The 19,473-nt window shown below is 51.5% G+C and overlaps 8 protein-coding genes across 8 annotated transcripts; 2 read left to right on the top strand and 6 right to left on the bottom strand.

Moving 5' to 3' along the window:
- Nucleotides 1–14: 14 nt before the first annotated feature.
- Nucleotides 15–1,760, bottom strand: BO70DRAFT_360573 (F-box protein). Its single transcript, XM_025542814.1, has 2 exons — nt 405–1,760; nt 15–331 (listed from the first exon to the last, which is right to left on the bottom strand). Exons 1-2 carry the CDS (start codon nt 1,398–1,400, stop codon nt 182–184), a joined length of 1,146 nt encoding a protein of 381 aa, XP_025401094.1. The 5' UTR covers nt 1,401–1,760; the 3' UTR covers nt 15–181.
- A 1,532-nt stretch (nt 1,761–3,292) lies between these two features.
- On the bottom strand, nt 3,293–5,076 carry BO70DRAFT_360571 (actin-related protein 2/3 complex subunit 2). Its single transcript, XM_025542813.1, has 5 exons — nt 4,923–5,076; nt 4,177–4,847; nt 4,020–4,120; nt 3,916–3,964; nt 3,293–3,863 (listed from the first exon to the last, which is right to left on the bottom strand). The coding sequence occupies exons 1-5, from the start codon at nt 4,982–4,984 to the stop codon at nt 3,784–3,786; spliced, it is 963 nt and encodes a 320-aa protein (XP_025401093.1). The 5' UTR covers nt 4,985–5,076; the 3' UTR covers nt 3,293–3,783.
- Nucleotides 5,077–5,253: 177 nt separating this feature from the next.
- Nucleotides 5,254–8,441, top strand: BO70DRAFT_311722 (snoRNA-binding rRNA-processing protein DIP2). The gene is made up of 3 exons (XM_025540197.1): nt 5,254–5,275; nt 5,340–5,594; nt 5,651–8,441. The coding sequence occupies exons 1-3, from the start codon at nt 5,259–5,261 to the stop codon at nt 8,265–8,267; spliced, it is 2,889 nt and encodes a 962-aa protein (XP_025401092.1). The 5' UTR covers nt 5,254–5,258; the 3' UTR covers nt 8,268–8,441.
- A 2-nt stretch (nt 8,442–8,443) lies between these two features.
- BO70DRAFT_360569 (uncharacterized protein) lies at nt 8,444–9,112 on the bottom strand. The gene has a single exon (XM_025542812.1). It carries the CDS (start codon nt 9,012–9,014, stop codon nt 8,799–8,801), a length of 216 nt encoding a protein of 71 aa, XP_025401091.1. The 5' UTR covers nt 9,015–9,112; the 3' UTR covers nt 8,444–8,798.
- Nucleotides 9,113–9,733: 621 nt separating this feature from the next.
- On the bottom strand, nt 9,734–11,509 carry BO70DRAFT_333419 (metalloendopeptidase WSS1). Its single transcript, XM_025540975.1, has 2 exons — nt 10,969–11,509; nt 9,734–10,912 (listed from the first exon to the last, which is right to left on the bottom strand). The coding sequence occupies exons 1-2, from the start codon at nt 11,250–11,252 to the stop codon at nt 9,949–9,951; spliced, it is 1,248 nt and encodes a 415-aa protein (XP_025401090.1). The 5' UTR covers nt 11,253–11,509; the 3' UTR covers nt 9,734–9,948.
- A 644-nt stretch (nt 11,510–12,153) lies between these two features.
- BO70DRAFT_394870 (uncharacterized protein) lies at nt 12,154–12,590 on the top strand (the record flags this gene model as incomplete). Its single annotated transcript, XM_025546493.1, has 3 exons — nt 12,154–12,183; nt 12,244–12,310; nt 12,376–12,590. The coding sequence occupies 3 exons, from the start codon at nt 12,154–12,156 to the stop codon at nt 12,588–12,590; spliced, it is 312 nt and encodes a 103-aa protein (XP_025401089.1).
- A 256-nt stretch (nt 12,591–12,846) lies between these two features.
- On the bottom strand, nt 12,847–14,381 carry BO70DRAFT_386142 (serine/threonine-protein kinase pef1; the record flags this gene model as incomplete). Its single annotated transcript, XM_025545800.1, has 4 exons — nt 14,288–14,381; nt 14,177–14,200; nt 13,295–14,091; nt 12,847–12,889 (listed from the first exon to the last, which is right to left on the bottom strand). The coding sequence occupies exons 1-4, from the start codon at nt 14,336–14,338 to the stop codon at nt 12,847–12,849; spliced, it is 915 nt and encodes a 304-aa protein (XP_025401088.1). The 5' UTR covers nt 14,339–14,381.
- A 510-nt stretch (nt 14,382–14,891) lies between these two features.
- BO70DRAFT_386141 (CHAT domain-containing protein) lies at nt 14,892–19,180 on the bottom strand (the record flags this gene model as incomplete). Its single annotated transcript, XM_025545799.1, has 1 exon — nt 14,892–19,180. One exon carries the CDS (start codon nt 19,178–19,180, stop codon nt 15,152–15,154), a length of 4,029 nt encoding a protein of 1,342 aa, XP_025401087.1. The 3' UTR covers nt 14,892–15,151.
- Nucleotides 19,181–19,473: the final 293 nt, after the last annotated feature.

Raw genomic sequence — 19,473 nt, 5'->3', positions numbered from 1 at the left:
CTTTCTCCTCCAGGCAAAAGCAGTAATCTTATTTGTGGAGTAGCCCAAGATCTAGCACGCATATTGACTGTTACACAAAGAGTGGTGGTCTATTGCAAACATCTCAAAATGAAATCACGAAGCCACCTTCATAAAAACACCAAACCACAGTGAGCGAGAAAGGAACAGCTGCCGTGGTAGGCTACTGTAAAATACTAGGATCAACTTCAATGCCGGCCTTATCCCCATGGCAGGAATATGGCAAGATGACCTCTGGGATCTTCCAAATGACTCTATTTGCCCTGTCAATGTAGGCAGGCGGAAGGTGTGTGCTTTCGCTAAAGGATAAAGACTGGAAAGCCCAACGAGTCAGCTGGCTGCTAGAGCCAAAGTCGGCCCACGAGAAATCAACCTGGAAAGCTTACCTTCAGACTTGTCAGACCTCGGACCCACTCGAGACCAACGTCGCAAGCTTTGTCTGACAGATCTTCATGACCTGCAGCGGGATGGATCGTGATGCCGTGGCAATTTTCCAGCCAGAGAACTTCCAGCCTTCGACCGGGGGCTAGGCCATCATCCTCGGTTTCGGACTCATCTGGATCAGACGTGAAGCCGCCTAGCCAGTCCAAAAACTCGGACTGAACACCGCGGCAGGTCCTCAGTTTCAGGACAGTCAACTTGGGGTTCTTCTTCACCAACATCATCAACTGCCATGGAGTAATCCCCGCCCGCTCTATAATCAACGTTCGCAGCCCGCAAAGCCCAAGCTGCTGATATCGTCCAATCCCGATCAGCACATTCCAAGCCGTGCTCCCTGGTGACGGGCTCAGCCAAGCATTCGGTCTGATGGGGCCGTCTCTTATATGTGGGTGCTCGAAGCGCAATGCCAAATGTTGCAGCATGGTCTGGCACTTGGTGGCTAGCGCCATCGCACCCTCGTCGTCGAGATCATATGCCATAAACTCCAGCATCCTAAGTCCTCGGCCATACCGGTCTACTACCTGGGTGAAGATCTTGTTTTGCTCGCGGACGGTCTGCTCCAGTGTCCGAGACATTTCCTGCGGCATATGGACCCGCCTTTTGGGAGCATTCGTTTTCAAGAGAGACTTGGCACCAAAGCCGGGGCTCACGGCACCCATGGCAGGTTGGATGATAGAGATCGTGAAGTGAGTCCCGCCACCCTTTTCGTTGTTCGGGACATAAGCCACCTGGTCCGGCGTGGTCCAGCCAGCCTGGAGCAAGGATATCACGGAGTGGATGCGCTTTTCAAAAACCCCTAGCCGTAGGCATCGAAGGCAGAGCGTGTGAGATTCGTAGTTGGCACGGCATGTCTCCCCGAACGCAAGTAGCGACTCGAAAGGGAGGTAGGAGAGTATGTGAAGGGTGAGCTCCAACGGCAAAAGGCTGATTTTGTCGGACATCGTGGAATCTTGCTGGCCGTTTCAGACCATCCCAGAAGATCGTCCAGCCGCCCGAATAGTTGTAGCTTGTCTCTTTCTAGCGCTGTTTGGTTGCCCACAGATCAGTTCCCCCTTGAATCCTCTATGGTTCGCTTGGCGACATGACAGTCCCAGGTTTGGTCGCGACAATTGGCTACACAGGGCTTGTCAGACTCGTAGCGACAGTTCTGGGTGGAATTGCGGGCGAGGCGGTTGTGATCGCAATCGAGGGTATTCCGGCATCAACTCCACGGGGGCAGGAGGGGGGTTGTTGGCTGTCTGGCAAGGAAGGGGGTGGAAAACACCGCAGCAGAGCAGCGATAAATAAGGTGGTGGCCGAAATTTGAGCGGGCCACGCATACTTTCTGCATGGGAACAGAAGGATCGGATATATACCATGCGGGATAATGGATTACTCGAAAAAAAAAAAGGGCACGAGGGCTGGAACTGCGCCGCCTCGCAGGGAAAACTAGCAGGCGGGGGTTTCCACTGCCAACTAGTATTTACTAGTCAGTTGCTCTCACCGTTCGAGATCGCGTCTCCAGTAGCCTGACTGGATGGCTTGTTGTCACATCCTCATCGGGACGAAATGGTCTATGAGACTGCTGGTGTGCCGGAAAATACGGAGTAGGGGAAGAAAATAAAAAGAAAATCCAGCCAAATCAAAATAGCCACCCAACAGGGCTCCGAACAGGAACCCCAAAGGCTCGACGGAGTACTCGGGTTAAACAGTTGCTGACACTTCTTTTCTTGGGCGGAAACAGATTCAAGATAGACGGTGCTTTGAAGAAAACCAAAGCTAACGACTTGAGTGGCTGCTGATCCGCACGACCAGAGCAAACAACTACCGGGTTTTGAAGCAGCACACCACTATCGAGTCGAGCACGCCTCGGAACCAGGCTTGATTAGCCTCAAGATATTGTTTGCATCTCACGGTCGAGTTCCAGATGGAGCGAGCAGACTCGGTTCTTCCTCTATGTTGCGTGCCGCCATGCTGATAGATCGATACCAACCTGACAACATCGGCTGCAATCTGACTCGAGCTTCGAAAACAGCGGGCCTCGAGGGCTTTCTCCCCCGGCTGAGCGGGTTTATACTGGACCGACCTGGGTAAGCGGATCATTTTGGGGATGGCATGAGTAAATGTGCGCTTTCCTCTATTTCGATTACCGTGCATGTTATGGAGACGCCAATGCAAACGAATCCCTGTTGGCGGATCCTAATTCCCAAAATGATGTCGCAGTAAGCGGCTATCCGGCCTGTATCCCGTAAAGTGGACCCTCCACCTACTCCGTACACCGTACACCGTACACTGTACACTGTAGTTACAGTGTAGGGACATTATTGTATATACCTACAAACAACCCGCGAGTCGAGAAGATCGCGCTGGATGATCAAATCAAAAATATTGGAGACTGTGGAGGTTGTCGCGGGATGAACATGACCACGATTCAATCTGGGGAAAAGGCCGTGCACGTGCCCTGACAAGTAGATAGGCAAGTGCTCCGTACTGTACAGGGCCGAAGAATATTGTTACCTTGCAGTCAAGAAGTGACACAGAACCAGTCCCCTGGGATTTATTGCCCAATTGCAAGCCATCCTTTGGGTGACTCCAGTCACCCGTGACGATCAGCTGCATTGTCACGGCGGTTCGGATGGTTCACACGCTTAAATCTGGTCATCTGGCTATTGCTTTGTCTTCTCCGCGGGAGAGCGGCTGCAGCTAGAATACAGCCACGGCAACATGTCGGAGGGCTCGACCGAGTACCGACACGGGTGGCATACTTGGATACTTAGTGTCTTGAATCTGGACCGGTAGACCCACGTCAGAGCACTGAAAGTGCTGGAGCCACGAGCAGCTGGGGGTTGGAGTTCTGGAGAATTGTGAGTCCAACAGAGGCAGCCTTTCAGTTTTCAGCTTCACACAGGCAGGTATGGGGTACTAGTAGGTCTGTGCTCTGTGGATAGTGCCAGGTACATAATTCAGCAATGGCAGGGAAGAGAGGCACCGATTTGTGATGGAAAGAGAAGTGGCAGGAGGGGACTGGCATCTAGACTAGTGCTTAAGAGACCCCCCGCCCAAGTTAGTACTGCTCCGGACAAGGAGTACAGTGAACGCGAGGATGCTGCACGACAATCTATAGTACTTGTGCATAGAGCCACATGCAGCCGCCATACGTTTTATCGCCCGGGGCAGGGTCGAAAGCACAGTCAGGAGAAGAGTAGGAAAGAAAAAGAAAATAAACACATGTGAGACGGTGAGACTCGACAAGCTATACATCCTAGAAGCAGACAAATTGACCTATGCATGCACGTATGTTACCCCTCGCCCGCAATTTACAGAAATAAGAACTGAACAAGGCCTCTATGCCTGGACTCTGAAAGTGCGACCGCTGGCTGTCTTCTTCTCTCGTTCCTCGTTCTCGGGCCGGGCCCGGTTGAGAACTGTCATCTGTTAGCAACCAGGAAACCTCCCATATCGGATCTTCACGCTTACCTTGGAGGAAGTCTGCGGTCCTCTTGCGCATTCTGGTGTGGATGTATGCCTTGACAACGTGTAAGTATCCAGTCGGACCCATGATGATTGGGGCGGGAAGCTACCTTGGAGGCCTTGATGTGATAATGGAAGTAGTCCCGGAAGATCTGGATGTGGGAGATGTTTTCATAGCGTCTTTGGGGAGCCAAGTGACGAGGGAAAAGCACTAGGAGACATTAGTGGCAGCTCAAGCCGGAAGGCGCTCAATCGTGAATGATTTACCAAAGGTGACATAGCTCGTCGTGCCGTCGTTGACATTCTGAAGGCCAGGAACCCCAGTCAGCTCCAGGGGAGGGTCGTTTCGGAAGAGTACTTGAGGCGCATTTTGCAGCGTCAGAACACGCCGTCTAGCATCAACAAATTCCTGCAAAAAGACCTTGCCAAAGATGCGATCTGTCTCCTCCCGGAAGATCGTGCTGAAGATCACCGTGACGCGATCATGACTGGCTTTTATGTAAATCGCCTCTTCCTCTCGATAGTGGACTGCCATGACCTCCCCTCCCTCTTCAACTCCTTGGGGTGCCGATTCAGTGGTGTATCTAGAAGCTTCCTCCGACAGCTTTGCGAACTCATCGAATGCTCTCTCGAACGGAGCGGCCATGGCGTTTCGCTTCATCAGGGCCAGACGCATGATGAGATCATCCTTCGCCTCCTGCTCCGCCGGCAGGTTCTCCAGATCGATCAGAACCGAGAAGTCATAGCCGGGTTCGGGATCAACGATATAGGGGCCGTATTCCCTCTCTAGCACCTGCTGGGCCCCGTATTGGACGAGCTCTCGGAAGCATTTCACATTGAGGGAGATGAGGATCTTAGTTTTGGATTCTGGCGTAGATAGGTGGAAGGTGACTCCGTCGAAGTCGGAAACGATCTGATCAATTGATGAGGGCGGGGCTCTGTTGACAACATCAATCGGACGTTAGCTGGTAGCCTGGCATATACCGGAGGGGGCGGGGAGGGGGGAGCTGTACCCAGAGAACCGCTCCGTTAGGAGGGTGTGGATAAGGACGTTATGGTAATCCAGCAAAAGCATGTTGACAAACGCACTCGACCTCGGTCAATTCAGGGGTTATTTGGTCTCCGATAGTTTGCTTTCCCTTCTGGTCTTCAATCGCACGAAGGAGGGGGGGGGGGGGGTTCATGCCAGGATGGGGGTTACGTTGATGGGGTAGGGGAACAACGGCAGGCGGTGGGGAGGCCCGCAGTGGTCGCTGTCGCTCCCCGTAGCGGCGGCCGCCATTTGCGCCTATCGATAGCATTCGTTCTCCGAGCTCCCAAAAATTTTCCCAGGACGGAGACACCTAACGATGGTGAAGTCATATCTGTAAGTGGTCACCCAATGGACTAACGCAATCCTTTGGATGGCCTCTATGTACTGACGGTTACAGAAAGTTCGAGCATTCGAAGACTTTCGGGCTCGTCGCGTCCGCTTCGTCGAATGCGATCTGGGCCCGGGACGATGGCTTTTTGGGCTCTGCACGTCAGACAGGATCTGGAAGGGTCATCGTGGGCGCAAGTGAAGAGGTCCTCTGCTGGGATATTAAGAAAGGAGAACTATTGAGTAGATGGCACGATACAGCCTGCAAGGCGCAGGTCACAGTTATTACGCACAGCAAGACGGACGAGGATATTTTTGCGGTCGGGTAGGTTTTTCTCTCCTCGCGACAACCATTCACCTACTTTGCTCACATGTGTTCAGTTATGAAGATGGCAGCATCCGTATCTGGGACTCGCGAACCGCGACCGTGATCATTTCGTTCAATGGCCACAAGACCGCCATCACCCAACTCGCCTTCGATAGCGCCGGTGTTCGGCTCGCAAGTGGTTCAAAAGACACAGACATCATCTTGTGGGATCTTGTAGCAGAGGTCGGACTTTTCAAATTGCGCGGACATACCGACCAGATCACTTCGCTCCATTTCCTCATCCCCTCGATGGAACTTCTCAACGCTGCCGGCCTCAGTGACCACGCGGGTTTTCTACTGACGACGGGGAAAGATGCGCTAATCAAAGTCTGGGATTTGGCCGCACAGCACTGCATCGAAACACATGTTGCACAGTCTAATGGAGAATGCTGGAGCCTGGGTCTTTCACCCGACCAGAGCGGCTGTATTACCGCTGGCAACGACGGGGAACTTAAGGTCTGGTCCATCGATGAAAGCGCTATGCTCGATATTTCCAAAGAGAAAGTCGGATCAGATGGGCAGAAGATACTGACAGATCGGGGCACGTTTTACCGCAATGGCAAGGACCGCACGATTGGAATCAGCTTCCATCCACGAGCGGATTACATCGGAATTCATGGCTCGGAGAAGGCGGTCGAGATTTGGCGCATTCGCTCACAGACGGAGGTCCAGAAGAGTCTGGCGAGGAAGCGCAAGAGGAGAAAGGAAAAAGAAGCGCAACGCGCAGCTGACAAGGACGGAGCTGTTGCTGAGGTGGACAATGAGAAGTCCGAGGATGCATCCTCTGCGCCTGTCTCGGAGGTATTTGTATCGCACACTATCGTACGGACGGGTGGTAAAGTCCGGTCTTTTGACTGGATCAAAACGAAATCAAGTGGTGGTTTGCAACTCCTGGCTGCGACCACGAACAACCAACTTGAAGCGTACAGTGTTGTGACTGCCAACCAGAAGAACAAGGATGAAGAGGACCCTGAATACACCCGAAACCTGGCTATCGATATTCCTGGACATCGCACCGATATTAGATCCGTCGCATTGAGTTCGGACGATCGGATGCTGGCGTCTGCTTCCAACGGCAGTCTCAAGATCTGGAACGTCCGGACCCAGAGCTGCCTGCGCACCCTGGATTGTGGCTATGCCCTGTGCTCTGCTTTCCTTCCAGGAGACAAGATCGTCGTTGTCGGAAACAAGGATGGCCAGCTTGAGGTTTTCGATATTGCCTCATCGACTCTCCTGGATACTATTAAAGCGCACGATGGACCGGTATGGTCCCTTCATGTTCACCCCGATGGAAAGTCTTTGGTGAGCGGCAGCGCGGACAAATCTGCGAAGTTTTGGAACTTTCAGGTTGTGCAGGAAGAGATTCCTGGAACCAAGAGAACAACGCCCCGACTCAAGCTGGTCCACACCAGAACGTTGAAGGTTTCGGACGATATCCTTAACGTTCGTTTCTCACCCGACGCTCGACTGCTGGCTGTTGCTCTTCTGGACAACACGGTCAAGGTGTTTTTCGTGGACTCCCTCAAGCTCTTCCTCAACCTTTATGGCCACAAGCTTCCTGTCCTTAGCATGGACATCTCCTATGACAGCAAGCTGATTGTCACATGCTCAGCTGACAAGACTGCCCGTATCTGGGGTCTGGATTTCGGTGATTGCCACAAGTCGTTCTTGGCTCACGAGGACAGCGTCATGGCCGTTGCTTTCGTCCCGAACAACAAGGAAGGGAACGGCCACAACTTCTTCAGTGTCAGCAAAGATCGGTTGATCAAGTACTGGGACGGAGACAAGTTTGAGCACATTCAAAAACTGGCCGGTCACCATGGCGAAATCTGGGCTTTGGCAATCAGCCAATCTGGAGAGTTCATCGTCACTGCCAGTCATGATAAGAGCATCCGTACCTGGGAGCAGACTGATGAGCCTTTGTTCCTGGAAGAAGAGAGGGAGAAGGAGCTTGAAGAGATGTATGACAACAATTTGACTGCTTCCCTCGAACGAGATGAAGACGACCAGGACGGGGAAAAGGCCGAAGCCGTCGATGCCGGTAAACAAACAACCGATACCCTCATGGCAGGTGAGAAGATCGTGGAAGGATTAGATCTGGGAATGGAAGATTTGCAGGTCATGCGCCAATGGCGTGCCCTCAAGGCCAAGCAGCCGAATGCTGCACCGCCAGCACGGAATGCCTTGTACATGGCGTTGGGCAACATCTCGGCGGAGCAGCACCTCCTGAATGTTGTCCAGAAGATTCCTGCAGCCGCCCTCCAGGACGCTCTGCTCGTTCTGCCTTTCTCAAAGGTCTCTGCTCTCTTCACGTTTCTGAATATTTGGGCCAACCGCGAGTGGAACATTCCTCTCACATGCCGTGTGCTTTTCTTCATCCTCAAGGTACACCACCGCCAGATTATCGCCAGCAAGATGATGAGGCCCATGCTGGATGGCATCCGGTCCACGCTACGCCGGGTGCTCGCTCGCCAAAAGGACGAGATGGGCTTCAACCTCTCCGCTCTGCAGTTTGTCGGCCAGCAGATCCAGGAACAGGGCACAAAGGACTACATCGATGAAGCGGCCTACGAGGAACAGGAGAGGAGGACAGGCACGGGCAAGAAGCGGCAGTTTACGAGTGTCGCATGATTGCGCGGCAAGTGATCTATCTGTGTACATGCATATAAATGGCGTTTTAGACCTGTGTCGGCATATTTGGCTACAAAAAGTTTTATATCCTGGAGTTGTGCGTTCACGATTGGTTCCGTCCGCTACGTGTAAAATGAAATAAGAGAGATTTGTCATGATATTAAACTATGCATCAAACTCTTTTACAACCACCATTCACATCCACACACACACAGTACAATGTACCTCTCTTACAATAATTACAGCCAACAGAACCAGCAAACCTAGAAAGTACTATACTAATAAAATTGTCAGCATATGTAACCAAACAACCGACAGCCAAGGCAGCAGGATCAGGATTTCCACCCAAGCGCTCTGGGGCCCAGCCCAAGTCGAGACTGAAGGATGGGCCCCGGAGGAAGAAAGAAAAAAAAAAACAAAAAATCGACCGAACCAATCAAGCCACAACCGGGATACCATTCAGCAGAACCATTATAAGCATCGACGACAAGGAAGCAACAATGGCTCCTGCCATACCTCTTCCGGCTCTTCCTAATATACCGGTTCTTGGGAAATGTTCTCATCATATTGGTGCGGTTGTGGGGGAGGATTGATTGGTTCGCTTCTGTCTGCCTCTTTCTTTTTTTCTTCTTCTTCTTCTTCTCCTTCCGTTCGGGCTGGGGAGCTTGCATGGAGAATTGCGAGAGGGGATGGGATCTCGATAATGGGGATGGGGACCAGGGATGAATGGTGAATGATGGTATGCATACCTGAGTGTTAGTGTTGAAGGGACTAGCTAGGGTGTTGAATTGGGTTGAGGCGAGGGCGAGTGCGAGTGCGACTCGTGCATCATGAGTCAAGCTGGCAGCTCGTGTTGGAGAGAGAAAGTAAACTCGGGAGTAAATGTGCGGAAAGAAAAAAGAAAATGGGGGTTGTTTTCCGGTGAATCTGTCGGGCCGGGAGAGAGGTCACGTGTTGTTTGGATTGGTCATGGTACGGAGTATACAGTACTGTGTACAGGTAGGTAGAGTCTTCACCAGAGGTTTGAAATGCCCTGAAATAAATTGTTTTATTTTGAATCATGCAGGGATTTAACGTCTCTACATCCTGTTTGAGGTATTGAGTATTGGCTACGGAGCACGGTTAGTTCAATTTCCACTTTTACCCCCCAGGCATCCAAACCATTTCACGGTCCTGGCGATGGAAAGAGGCAGAAGTTGGGCTCCATTCTCATATCTCAGCCACAGTAACTCCAGGTGAAGGTAAGCCATAATGTACAAACCACCGCTTCATTCAACGGGTCGTAGCCATAATACCAGACGGCCGATGGGAGGCAACGGCTCACTCTAATACGCGACCAAAAATGAAAAGAAGCATGTGTTGGAGGAGGGTTGGGGTTAATGAAGCAGGAGAGGCGGGTGAAGTATGGAGCAGGAGCTTGGTGACGCGGCGGACAGTCACCGAGTATAAGGAGTTCTGGGAGCAGTGCAGTCACTTATTAGTAGTCTCGAGGTTCGTCTAGATTGCAGGTTCAGAGCAGAACGGGAGCGGCTTATGGCAGCCATTATTAAGCTCCTTGGGGGTCTATCATAACATTCCTATATGTCATGTCCGGTCATGAATCATAAGATCTGGCAGGCCCGCGTATATCCAGAGTAACAAATCCGCACCAAAACACCCATGCCAAACAACACAAGATTATTCAAGATGTACGCTTCATCAATCCGCAGTTTGAACATGTCCACCATTCGGTTTCCATGAATGACCCGCAGCTGTCACATAGCCATCCGAGGGGTCGCTTGTTCGCGTTCTGTTCGAGGGCAGCAAGAGACTCCACAGCCCGGACCCGGTTCTTGAATGGTTTTTGGATAGTCGAAGAACCCATTCGGCGCTTCCTGTTCACAGGCTTCGGATCACTTGAACCTATAGCAGGGGGTCCAGATGCAGACCTTGTTGCTGATGGCCGCGGCCGCTCCGATGCACAAGCGTCACAACAGAGAAAATCAGCCGGGTTCTCGAGCGTACAAGTTGGACATGCCCAGGGTTTATTGTATAAGCTGTCATCAGATATGGACGTAAGGTCAATAGGATCTGCGGGTTGCGGGGACGCAGTTGGCCTGCTGCTCTCTGGAACAGGTGGCGGGGAGAGCGTTGTCCGAGGTCCAGCGGGATTATCCTGACTCGGAGGGATGTAGGAAGGGCCGTATCTCTCTCGCTCTTCCTGCTCAATCAAGTCGATATACGCCTCCATGATTGCGCGCTCATTGGCATCGTCTTCCTCTGCCTTGGTCCGGAAGCCATTCTTAGAGGCCTCCTCTACGAGTTCTGTGCTGTTGTCGGCACCCGATGCGCAGCCATTCGTCACCTCCATGCGTCTCTGTGCTGCATCAGCAATAATTCTCCGCATATTGGTCCCACGTAGGACAGCCGCGCCGCCGAGTCGCTGTCCCGATCCCGCGGAAAGAGTCCGTCTTTGCTCTGCGGCTGCTCTGGCTACTCGACGGGCTTCATCGACAGGCATCTTACGGCCACCTAAGCGGCGGCCATGAGAAAGGAACCCTTCGCCCGTGTAGCCTTTGATAGCGAGCTCTTGATGCTCGTCGCGTAATTGGTTCCAAAGAGCATTAAACTGCTGATTATGTGGGCCATGCACGATATGACAGAGCCTATATCCGATTAGCCATTGTTCTTCTTGTAGGCGAAAGAGAAGAAAAGTACTTACTCATGGAGCATAGTATCTAACACGTGATCTAGAGGTAGAAACTGGCGCTCATCCGAGGGGTACCGCAGTCGTAGACAAATCTTCTGGCCCGCGTTGACGTTGAGACCAAGGAGGTTTCGTTGATGCGGGTAGAATTCGCAAAGGGTCCCTACCCTCCAGCCACGACGCCGCATAATTGGCTTGACGAGGGACGCGACCTTCTGTAGAACTAACAAGGCCTCCGATTCTCGCGGCCGGTGCTTGTCATGCTGGTATTCGAAGACCAGCGGGTCTATTTCCCGCATGATGACGATGGGGATGAAAACGCGAGAAGAATGGGGTGAGAGTTGGTCGGGGATATAAACGAGAGTGAGAGGATGATTTAAAATCGCGAGAAGAGAGAGGGAGAAGACAGAATGATAGTACAGATCTCGATGCAGATGCTCGCTACCGCCTCCGCCAGGTAGTAATCATGACTGAAGTTTTTCAGTGCATGTGAAACGTGTCCCAACAGGACCTCAACGCGCAATGGCGGATGACGGACATGACCCCGAGACGAGAGAAGGAGAAGCAGATGGACTGAGGCAAAGCAGAGAGAGAGGCCTGATTGATAATCTCCGCCAGTGGCAGGCACCCAGGCACCCAGATCACGTGTGCTCGCAGAGGCCCGGACCAATCAGGTGCTTTGTCACTGTATACGGAAATGACGAAGGAACGAAATGAAGCGACCGACAAGTTGAAGTGATCTTCTGAGGCTGCAGCCAGTTATATTCAAAATCTTCCATGAAACAGACATCTAAACATAAAGACAGTATAAGCTGTAAATTGAATATGAAATCAGGCGTCCCTGAACCATCATTGAAGACCATTCTTGTGAGACTAGCAACATAGACTTGCTCTGAGGCTTGCCTTACTGCCATGCCAGTCTCCAATATAGCACGGCTCACGAGACACTGATCTCAGTATAAAAGTGTTACTCTCTCCTTCTCTTCTTTCCCCTTCCTCTTCTCTCCTCCCCCAGCTTCTCCCAGCTTCCTCCACCTCTTCTCTGTCCTCATCTAAACAAACTCCTTCTTCTCTCCTTCCTGAACTCCTCAAATTCCAAACACACTTTCTTCTCTCTTCCCTCTACCCAGGAATCTTTTCCCTTCATTCACCAGCTTCTCTAAATCACAACCACTACCTCGGCTTTCCTCACTCAGCAAAATGCGCTGGACAGAGGACAACAAGGAGACCGTACGTCCCCCCCCACCCCTCCCCTACTCCTCCAAGATCCCCACTCACACAACCACCCAGCTCCTCCGCCTCATCTTCGAGACCCAGAGCTTTGTAATCGAACTGGACAAGATAGCCGACGCATGGCGTAAGACATCATCCCTACCTTACGAGAGGCCAAGACCAAGCACGCCACTAACACCAGTCACCCAGCGGGCGACGAAAAGCCCACCACCAAGGCCCTTAGCGAACAGCTGGGCAAGTACCGCAAGCCCGGATGCTCCGTTACCTTCAGCGCCGTCAAAAAGGGCAAGGGGGGCGGTGCTGAATCGGCGCCCGTGACTCCTCGAAAGAGACGCAAGAGTGCCAAAGCAAAGTCGTCTCCCGTTGCTGAGAGTGAAGGCGATGATCAGTCCGCTGACGCTTGATATGCTGGGTTCAGGAAAGAATGGGGCAGGCTGCTGTGGTCTTTAGTGAGTGGGGTTGGTGTTTTCGCGGCTTTGGATCGGTTAAGGGATCGGATCTAAGGATTTGGGCTGGATATCTGATGCGCTGTGGACTTTCGGATCGTTTGCATCGGATGGATTTTGTGGTGTGGTGGGATTGCTCTGCTGTTTCGTGACTACATAGATAGTAGGTGGCGCTTGAAATTCCCGAGGATACTTAGGTACTATGCATTGGGTCTTATGGCCACAATTGCCTGGTTAGGGGGGTTCTGGAATAACAGCTTCTTTTCTGCTTTTCTATCTTACCGTGCTTTATTCGGAATGTCGTGGTTTTTTTTTTTTTTTTTTTTTTTTTTTTTTTCTCTCTCCTCTGCACTAGGATTGTAAGCTTATAACCTCTCCGTGGCATAAGCTGCGACTTGTGATAAACACTGGGCAAGGCCTCGGGCTCGCCAGTACACTATGAACCACATGGAGAAGCATGGTTTGAGCTTGTCCAAATATTGACGAGCACAGATTGCTGCGAACTTAAAGGGTATCCCATAACAAACGGATTTACGGCTAGTTGAGGGACTGAACTGGAAATATAAGAAAGTTGATGATGTAACAACAGGTTAGAACGACTCTACCCAATAGCTTTCTCGCTTGCTGAGCTCGATAAATCCTTTCCAGGAAGATCTTGAAACCACGAATGCTGCAGGGCATCAGCAGCGCTGATACGCAGCTCTGGATTCAGCTGCAGCATACACCCCAGCAGGTCAGCACCCAGAGGATCTAAGGATGGCATAATATGCTGCAGGTTCTGCGGGGTGTAGAGTGGAAAGTTAGTCCTGTATTGAGGCAACTGACTGACCCCAGGCCAGGTGAGTTCCGTTGGTGTGCCCAGAACGTCGAAAATCTCCTGCAACTGGTCTTCATTCGTTGTGCCCGCGAACAACGGACGGCCCGTAAGCATCTCCGCCATAATGCACCCAACGGACCAGATATCAATGTTGGTGTTGTAGGTGTTGCTCCCTAGCAGTACATCCGGGGCTCGATACCACAGAGTCACTACCTCGTTGGAGAAGGTGCTGATAGGGATACCAAAGGCACGGGCTAATCCAAAATCTGCGAGCTTCAGGCATCGGTTTTGATCGATCAGCAGGTTTTGGGGCTTCAAGTCGCGATGCATGATGCCGTTGTCGTGACAGAAATAAATCCCGCGCAGCAATTGATGGGTGAATGACTTGATGGTCATGATGTCGAGTGGGTGGCCTTGAGCATCCATGTAGCTTCTGAGGTCCTTGTCCATATACTCGAACACCAACACAAGTTTATCCTCAACATTCACCACATCTTGCAAGGACAGAATGTTTTCATGCGTGAGTCCTTTCATGAGCGAGATTTCCCGAATTGCTGTCGACGGTGCTCCCTCCTCGCAATCGAGATGGATCTCTTTCAAGGCCACGAATTCATTGGTTTGACGATTGCGTCCCTTGTACACCTGGAAATAGAGGGGAGGAATACCATTTCGTTAGACATCACCAAGTAATTTTCTTGCCGCTTTTCCAAGGGATGGAGTAACAAACCGTTGCATATGTGCCTTGGCCCAGCTGATGTGACCATCGTCAGTGACTGAGATGCCAGATGATTTTCGAACTTTCCTCGTTCATGGAAGCCTCTTAACGGGAAATACAAACCTTCTCCAGCTGCTGGAAGGAGCCCTGATGAGGGGTAGAGAACATGTTCATTGCTGTTGTGTTACCAGCCAGCGCGATGACATGAGCGTCGGAGGACACGGAGACGAGCAAACATGCTGAGGGGCATATTAGTATCATATTATATACTGCCATGTCATCCGCCCAGAGGGCTAGAGCTAGCTAGTATCGGCAAATAAATGACACAAGATCCTCGGATCAGTCGGTAAGCAGGGATCGTTCCTTGCTTCTGTGCTGGGGTAGCTGTGGATCTCCGTGCCTTTCCCAGATCCGATCATTATTCACCGCGCCTTGCACTGCAACTCAAAAGTTGTCATCTCACCCGAGTATTTCTTGACCGTTCGTTCTACCCTTCGTGTCTTCTCCGGTGGGGTGGTCAATCGAATGGTCGCACTCCCACCTACGTTAGCCTTTGGCACGCAGATGAAGAAATAATGGACGTTGCATGATGGCTGAAGTATTGACATCACCGGCGTGCCCCTCGAAGGTGACTGATCCACAGTCAATGTTATTAATAGGGGGCAGTGTCAGGCATCTAGCTTAACCACAAGAAGTGCTCCATACATACAAGCACCCGGAAGACTGTGGGCAAATTGCCCGCTCTGGTTGGACGAGGCAAAGCGGCAGCTAACTTAGCCTGAATTCTCAACCAATGACTCGGTTTCTCCTCTTGCCGGGGGATATCTATGATGCGACTCAAAAAGGCAGGAACGAGGAAGTGCACATGACCTGCACGCCATGACGGTGTTGAAGGCCGTCAATTTGCAGGACCAGGCGGGACAAAGTGATCCAGATTCCAACATGGCATGGTTGCTACACACAACCCCAAGACATCATCACTGCACCTCATCTGGTCAGACAAAAGCCACCATGTCCCATGAGCATGAATGGGGCCCAGTAGAATGGACTGGACCAGTCCAACTGAGCCAAAATCATCTTCGACATTGTAAGGAGAAACGGTGCGTCGGGCACGAACTCCCCCGGAAGGTGGTCATCTGTATCCACTGTCGCTGTCTTCTTGCTCCAGTCATCCAGCAATTGGTCCAGGAATCTACTGGCTTTGCTGTAATCAAACTGGCAGAGCTCCACTTGCGCGTCTCTCAAAGCAGTTGCTAATGAAAGGTGTGGCTTATCCTTCAGGTTCCGATAGAAGAGAATCATCATCATCATGGACCCAAAGTCACTGACCTTCCAGAGTGTCCCCATATACGCTTGACACCCCGTCCCCAGTACGACATGAGAAAACCCCAGGAGGTCGCTGCTGCCAAAGGTTGCCTTGCCGAGCCCGCTCAAACATGCAGCAAATACAAGGAGGTTGGCATTGCTCTGGATGGCAGACAGATCGAGTACACGGAAGTCTTCTCCAATTGAGATCGACGACAAGAGAGGGTTTCGGTAGTCAATGTCGCCGTGCGTCCCGACATGCAGAATGGACGATGTGCCCTTGATATATTCGCGGAAAGCCTGGCGGGAGAGGTGGGATGCTTCAATCGGCCAGGTGGAGAATATCCGGGCAATATTGACTGCCTCAATACCTGCCATATGCAGATTGAGTTCTGTACCATCTCTCGAGACATCGGCAGGTTGCTCCATGGGTGACTTGGCAAAAACGGATACTGTCGTAGCCGCTGACGATGTTGATAGGGATGGCGACGCTGACTGTCGATGAAAGATATGGTGCAAGACTGTTAGGCTAGGGATCTGGGATACGACAGCATGCATAACAAGCGGCTTGCCGTCAAAGACGAGGACCGCAAACGGAAATGCGGTCAATGGCTCTGATACGGAAAAAATCACATGTTTCTTCGGTCGGATTATTTCCTCGAATGGTACCAGCAACACAGAAGAGATCTCGCCTGATAGCTCACCAAGAAGCTGTTTGCGTCTTTCCTCTTGCTCTCCTAGGTACCCGGTCATTTCTCTCATGATCTGCATCAGGCGTATGACAGGCTTTCGTATGTCGACAGTACGAGATGCTCCTTGGTGAACCTTTTCGATCCCGTTTCTCGTCACTGCGAATGCGATGCAGCCACGGGTTCCGAAGGTCGCTTCTATAACCACGGCATCTTGCTCAATGCTTCGATAAAGGAGTTTAGGATCTACCACTGAGTTTGTTGCATCAGTGAGGCTGATCGCAACTGATGAGTGTTCGCCTGATTCCAGCTCATTGAGGTCATTTCGAAGTTGCAGAACTTCTTTCTCCCGTTCCGGACTTAGCTGCTTGAGGCCAAGAAGCGTCCGGAGAGCCCGCCTCTTATAAAATGTCTCGGAAATTGAGGCACTCCTGTCATCCACTTGCTTTCCTTCAATAGTCTGTGTCTGTAATGAATCAAGCACTGCGCGTGCTCGGTTTGATTCCACAAACAACAAAGCATGTTCGGCCCATGACACGCCTGCTGGATGACCATGATCATAACGGTTCATTATGGCCACCGGAACTTCGCCTTGCCTGCAGCTAAGGCACGCACGCGCGAGGTCTAGAATGACCTCTCCAGTCCATCCTGGCGTGGAGCCTCCGATCCGGGCATCCACATCGTTCGTATTCTGTCTGCGCAGCTCGAGCATTTGCCGAGCTTCAAGCAAACTGCGAAAAGCCTCTTCTGAATGGCCTTTCCTTAGCATGATCGCGCCATAATGACTCAGTCGGAATGCAAAGGTGTATGCATCCTTATCTATGCGCTCAAAAAAAGTCGGGGAAATCTTAACGACCAAATCCAAGATCCGAAAGGCTCTTGTCCAGTCCTCAACGAGGACGGTGAAAGTCAGTGCATTCTCCGCCACGTTTTGAAAGGTGGATTTGATTCCAATCCCCTGGAGATACCCTTCCAGACTTCCTTCAAAGAGAAAATCATCATTCATGCTATCAAGGATCGAACGAGCTTTTTCAAGGTCCCCAATGCGGTTACAAGCAAGAATCCGGTAGAGGTCCCTAGTATATACCTGCTCAAGGCTTTCAGCTTCATGGACAAATTGATGAACAGCATTTTCAGCGCCAAAAATGTCGCCTTCCTCTAGATAGCGGTGGAATGCAACCTCAGCGGAAGCATGCTTGACACGAGCCACCTCGTCTGCCAGGGCCTTCTTCCAGAAATCTTTCCGTTTCGACTCCGGGTATGATAGAGCGAGAGAAAGTTGGTTTTGGTCCAACATTCTTTCTATCATGTCTTCACGATATTCCCGGAAGCTCCCATCATGTTCGATCAATCGAGAGAGTTTCGATTGCCATTCGTCAAATGCCTGCGAATCCTCGAGGCGCTGGTAGATGTTGGTAACGTATCTTTTGAATGTCCAAAAGGTGTTAAATTTGCTTGCGAGGAGTATCTTGCGATCCACATTGCCTTTCAAGGTATCAGAAACACTGCTAATCATGGAATCATAGTTGTTGCTGACGAGGTCCACCATCGAGATCGCTTTTTCGATGAAAATTCTCGTAGCTGCTGAATTAAACATGGAATGTTGCATCCATGCGCGAAAGACTAACGTTTGAAACATGGGAATCACATCGCCCAGGGCCTTGAAGACCTCATAGGCACATTCCCACGCCAACAGGGCGGTGTCCATCCTTGAAAACCGAAGCCATTCCTGACTTCCGAAGCGTAACATTAATAGCCCGACAAAATGAGCTAGAATCTCATTTTTGTTCTGGACAGCCCATTGACCGAGGCTACGCGCGACTCTTGGAATCTCCCTGGTAATCCCCTGTGTTATTTCAAGCAGTATCAGGTGGGCTTCGACCATGCGAGCATTGACCTCGTCTCTGCCAAAAAGCTTTCGAGCACAATGGAGTTTCTGCTTCGCAACATCCAACACACTTCTTCTTTCCTCACCGACCGGGAGCAATAGGCGCGCTACGCTGTGCAGGCAGCACCCTTGTCGAAGCATAACCGCAGCTTGGCCTCTCTTGCAATCGCAGTCTTGGAAAAGTCTTTGAGCTGACTCGTAGCATTCCTTGACCTGTGCTGGATATTCAAACGCGATATCTGCTTCCACAGGGTCCCACAGGATTTCTTCTCCAATTGAGGAAGAAGAATCGATAGCAACCAAGTTCAATGAAATAGGGCTGACAAAGCAGGGGCTCGATAAGTCGTCACCTTCGATCATCTTGCAGTTGCCCATGCCCACCCGGTCATCCTGTTTTTCATACCTCTCATATAGCTCTCTCAATACAACCGTGCGGGTTGAGCCTTGACATGCGATATGAAACTCAGCAGCGAGCCGAGAAAGGTAGGTTGCAATTCCTGTCGAGCCTTTTTGCTCCGCTCTTATGCGATAAGTGAGCAGGTTTTTAGAGCTCTCCTGAATCGAAGGCATCGGGTCTGCGCCATCTGTGTGGGAAGGGACAGCGCGAGGAAACAGGGGATGGAATTGGGCAGTCAGGTTCCTGTATTGGAGGGGGAACCAGTGGATGACATTCAGGACCTGACAGAGTTCCTGATCGCGAGGTACTCCCGTAGGAAGATACTTTTGGACATTGTTCATGAATTTGACCGAGATATCGTCAGCGCCAATGACCTCACCGAGGAAGGGTATGCTGAGTGGCCTTCCTCGCTCGTGGTAAAATCGAAGTGCAGGTGGGTAGCGCCGAACATGGTCGACCAGCAGAGTGTAGTTTGCATAGCGGAGACCCCATTCCGGCGGCAGGCTGTCAAGAAGACCATGTAGGGCAGCCAGGCAGTCATACGCATCTCGCAGCCTGCCGGTCAGAATGAAATAAACAGACGCACACCGCAGGTACTCTGCGTAAGGCACAGGCTCAGCCATGGAGACTTCTGGCTTGACCTGCTGCAGTTTGTCCCATGATGCATCCAGGTCCCCGCGATACTCTTCGGGGGCAAGGCTTCGACCGCAGAGGTCGATGAACTGATCGAAATCCATCACTCCGAGATGCAGGAGATCCACTGATAGTACCACGCTGGCGGAGGTGAGATGTTCTGCATCTTATAGTATATATATATACAGTTACACCCGTCCATTCAGGCGTGTTCGCCCGGAATTACCGATTCTGGGCCGCCTCTCGACCCGCATGATACTCGATAGATAATACTACTAAGTAATAAGCCTGGACGGCCTCGGCCCGCCATCCCCAAGCCCCGCTTGTCCCAACTGTCATTGGATTCCGATGGATCATGCAGGGCTGAGCTCCTCGCTTACTTGGGCTGGTTTGCGTC

The sequence above is a fragment of the Aspergillus heteromorphus genome, assembly GCF_003184545.1.
Source record: "Aspergillus heteromorphus CBS 117.55 chromosome Unknown BO70scaffold_7, whole genome shotgun sequence".
Classification (NCBI taxonomy): domain Eukaryota; kingdom Fungi; phylum Ascomycota; class Eurotiomycetes; order Eurotiales; family Aspergillaceae; genus Aspergillus; species Aspergillus heteromorphus.
This window is presented reverse-complemented; position numbering and strand designations above follow the sequence as displayed.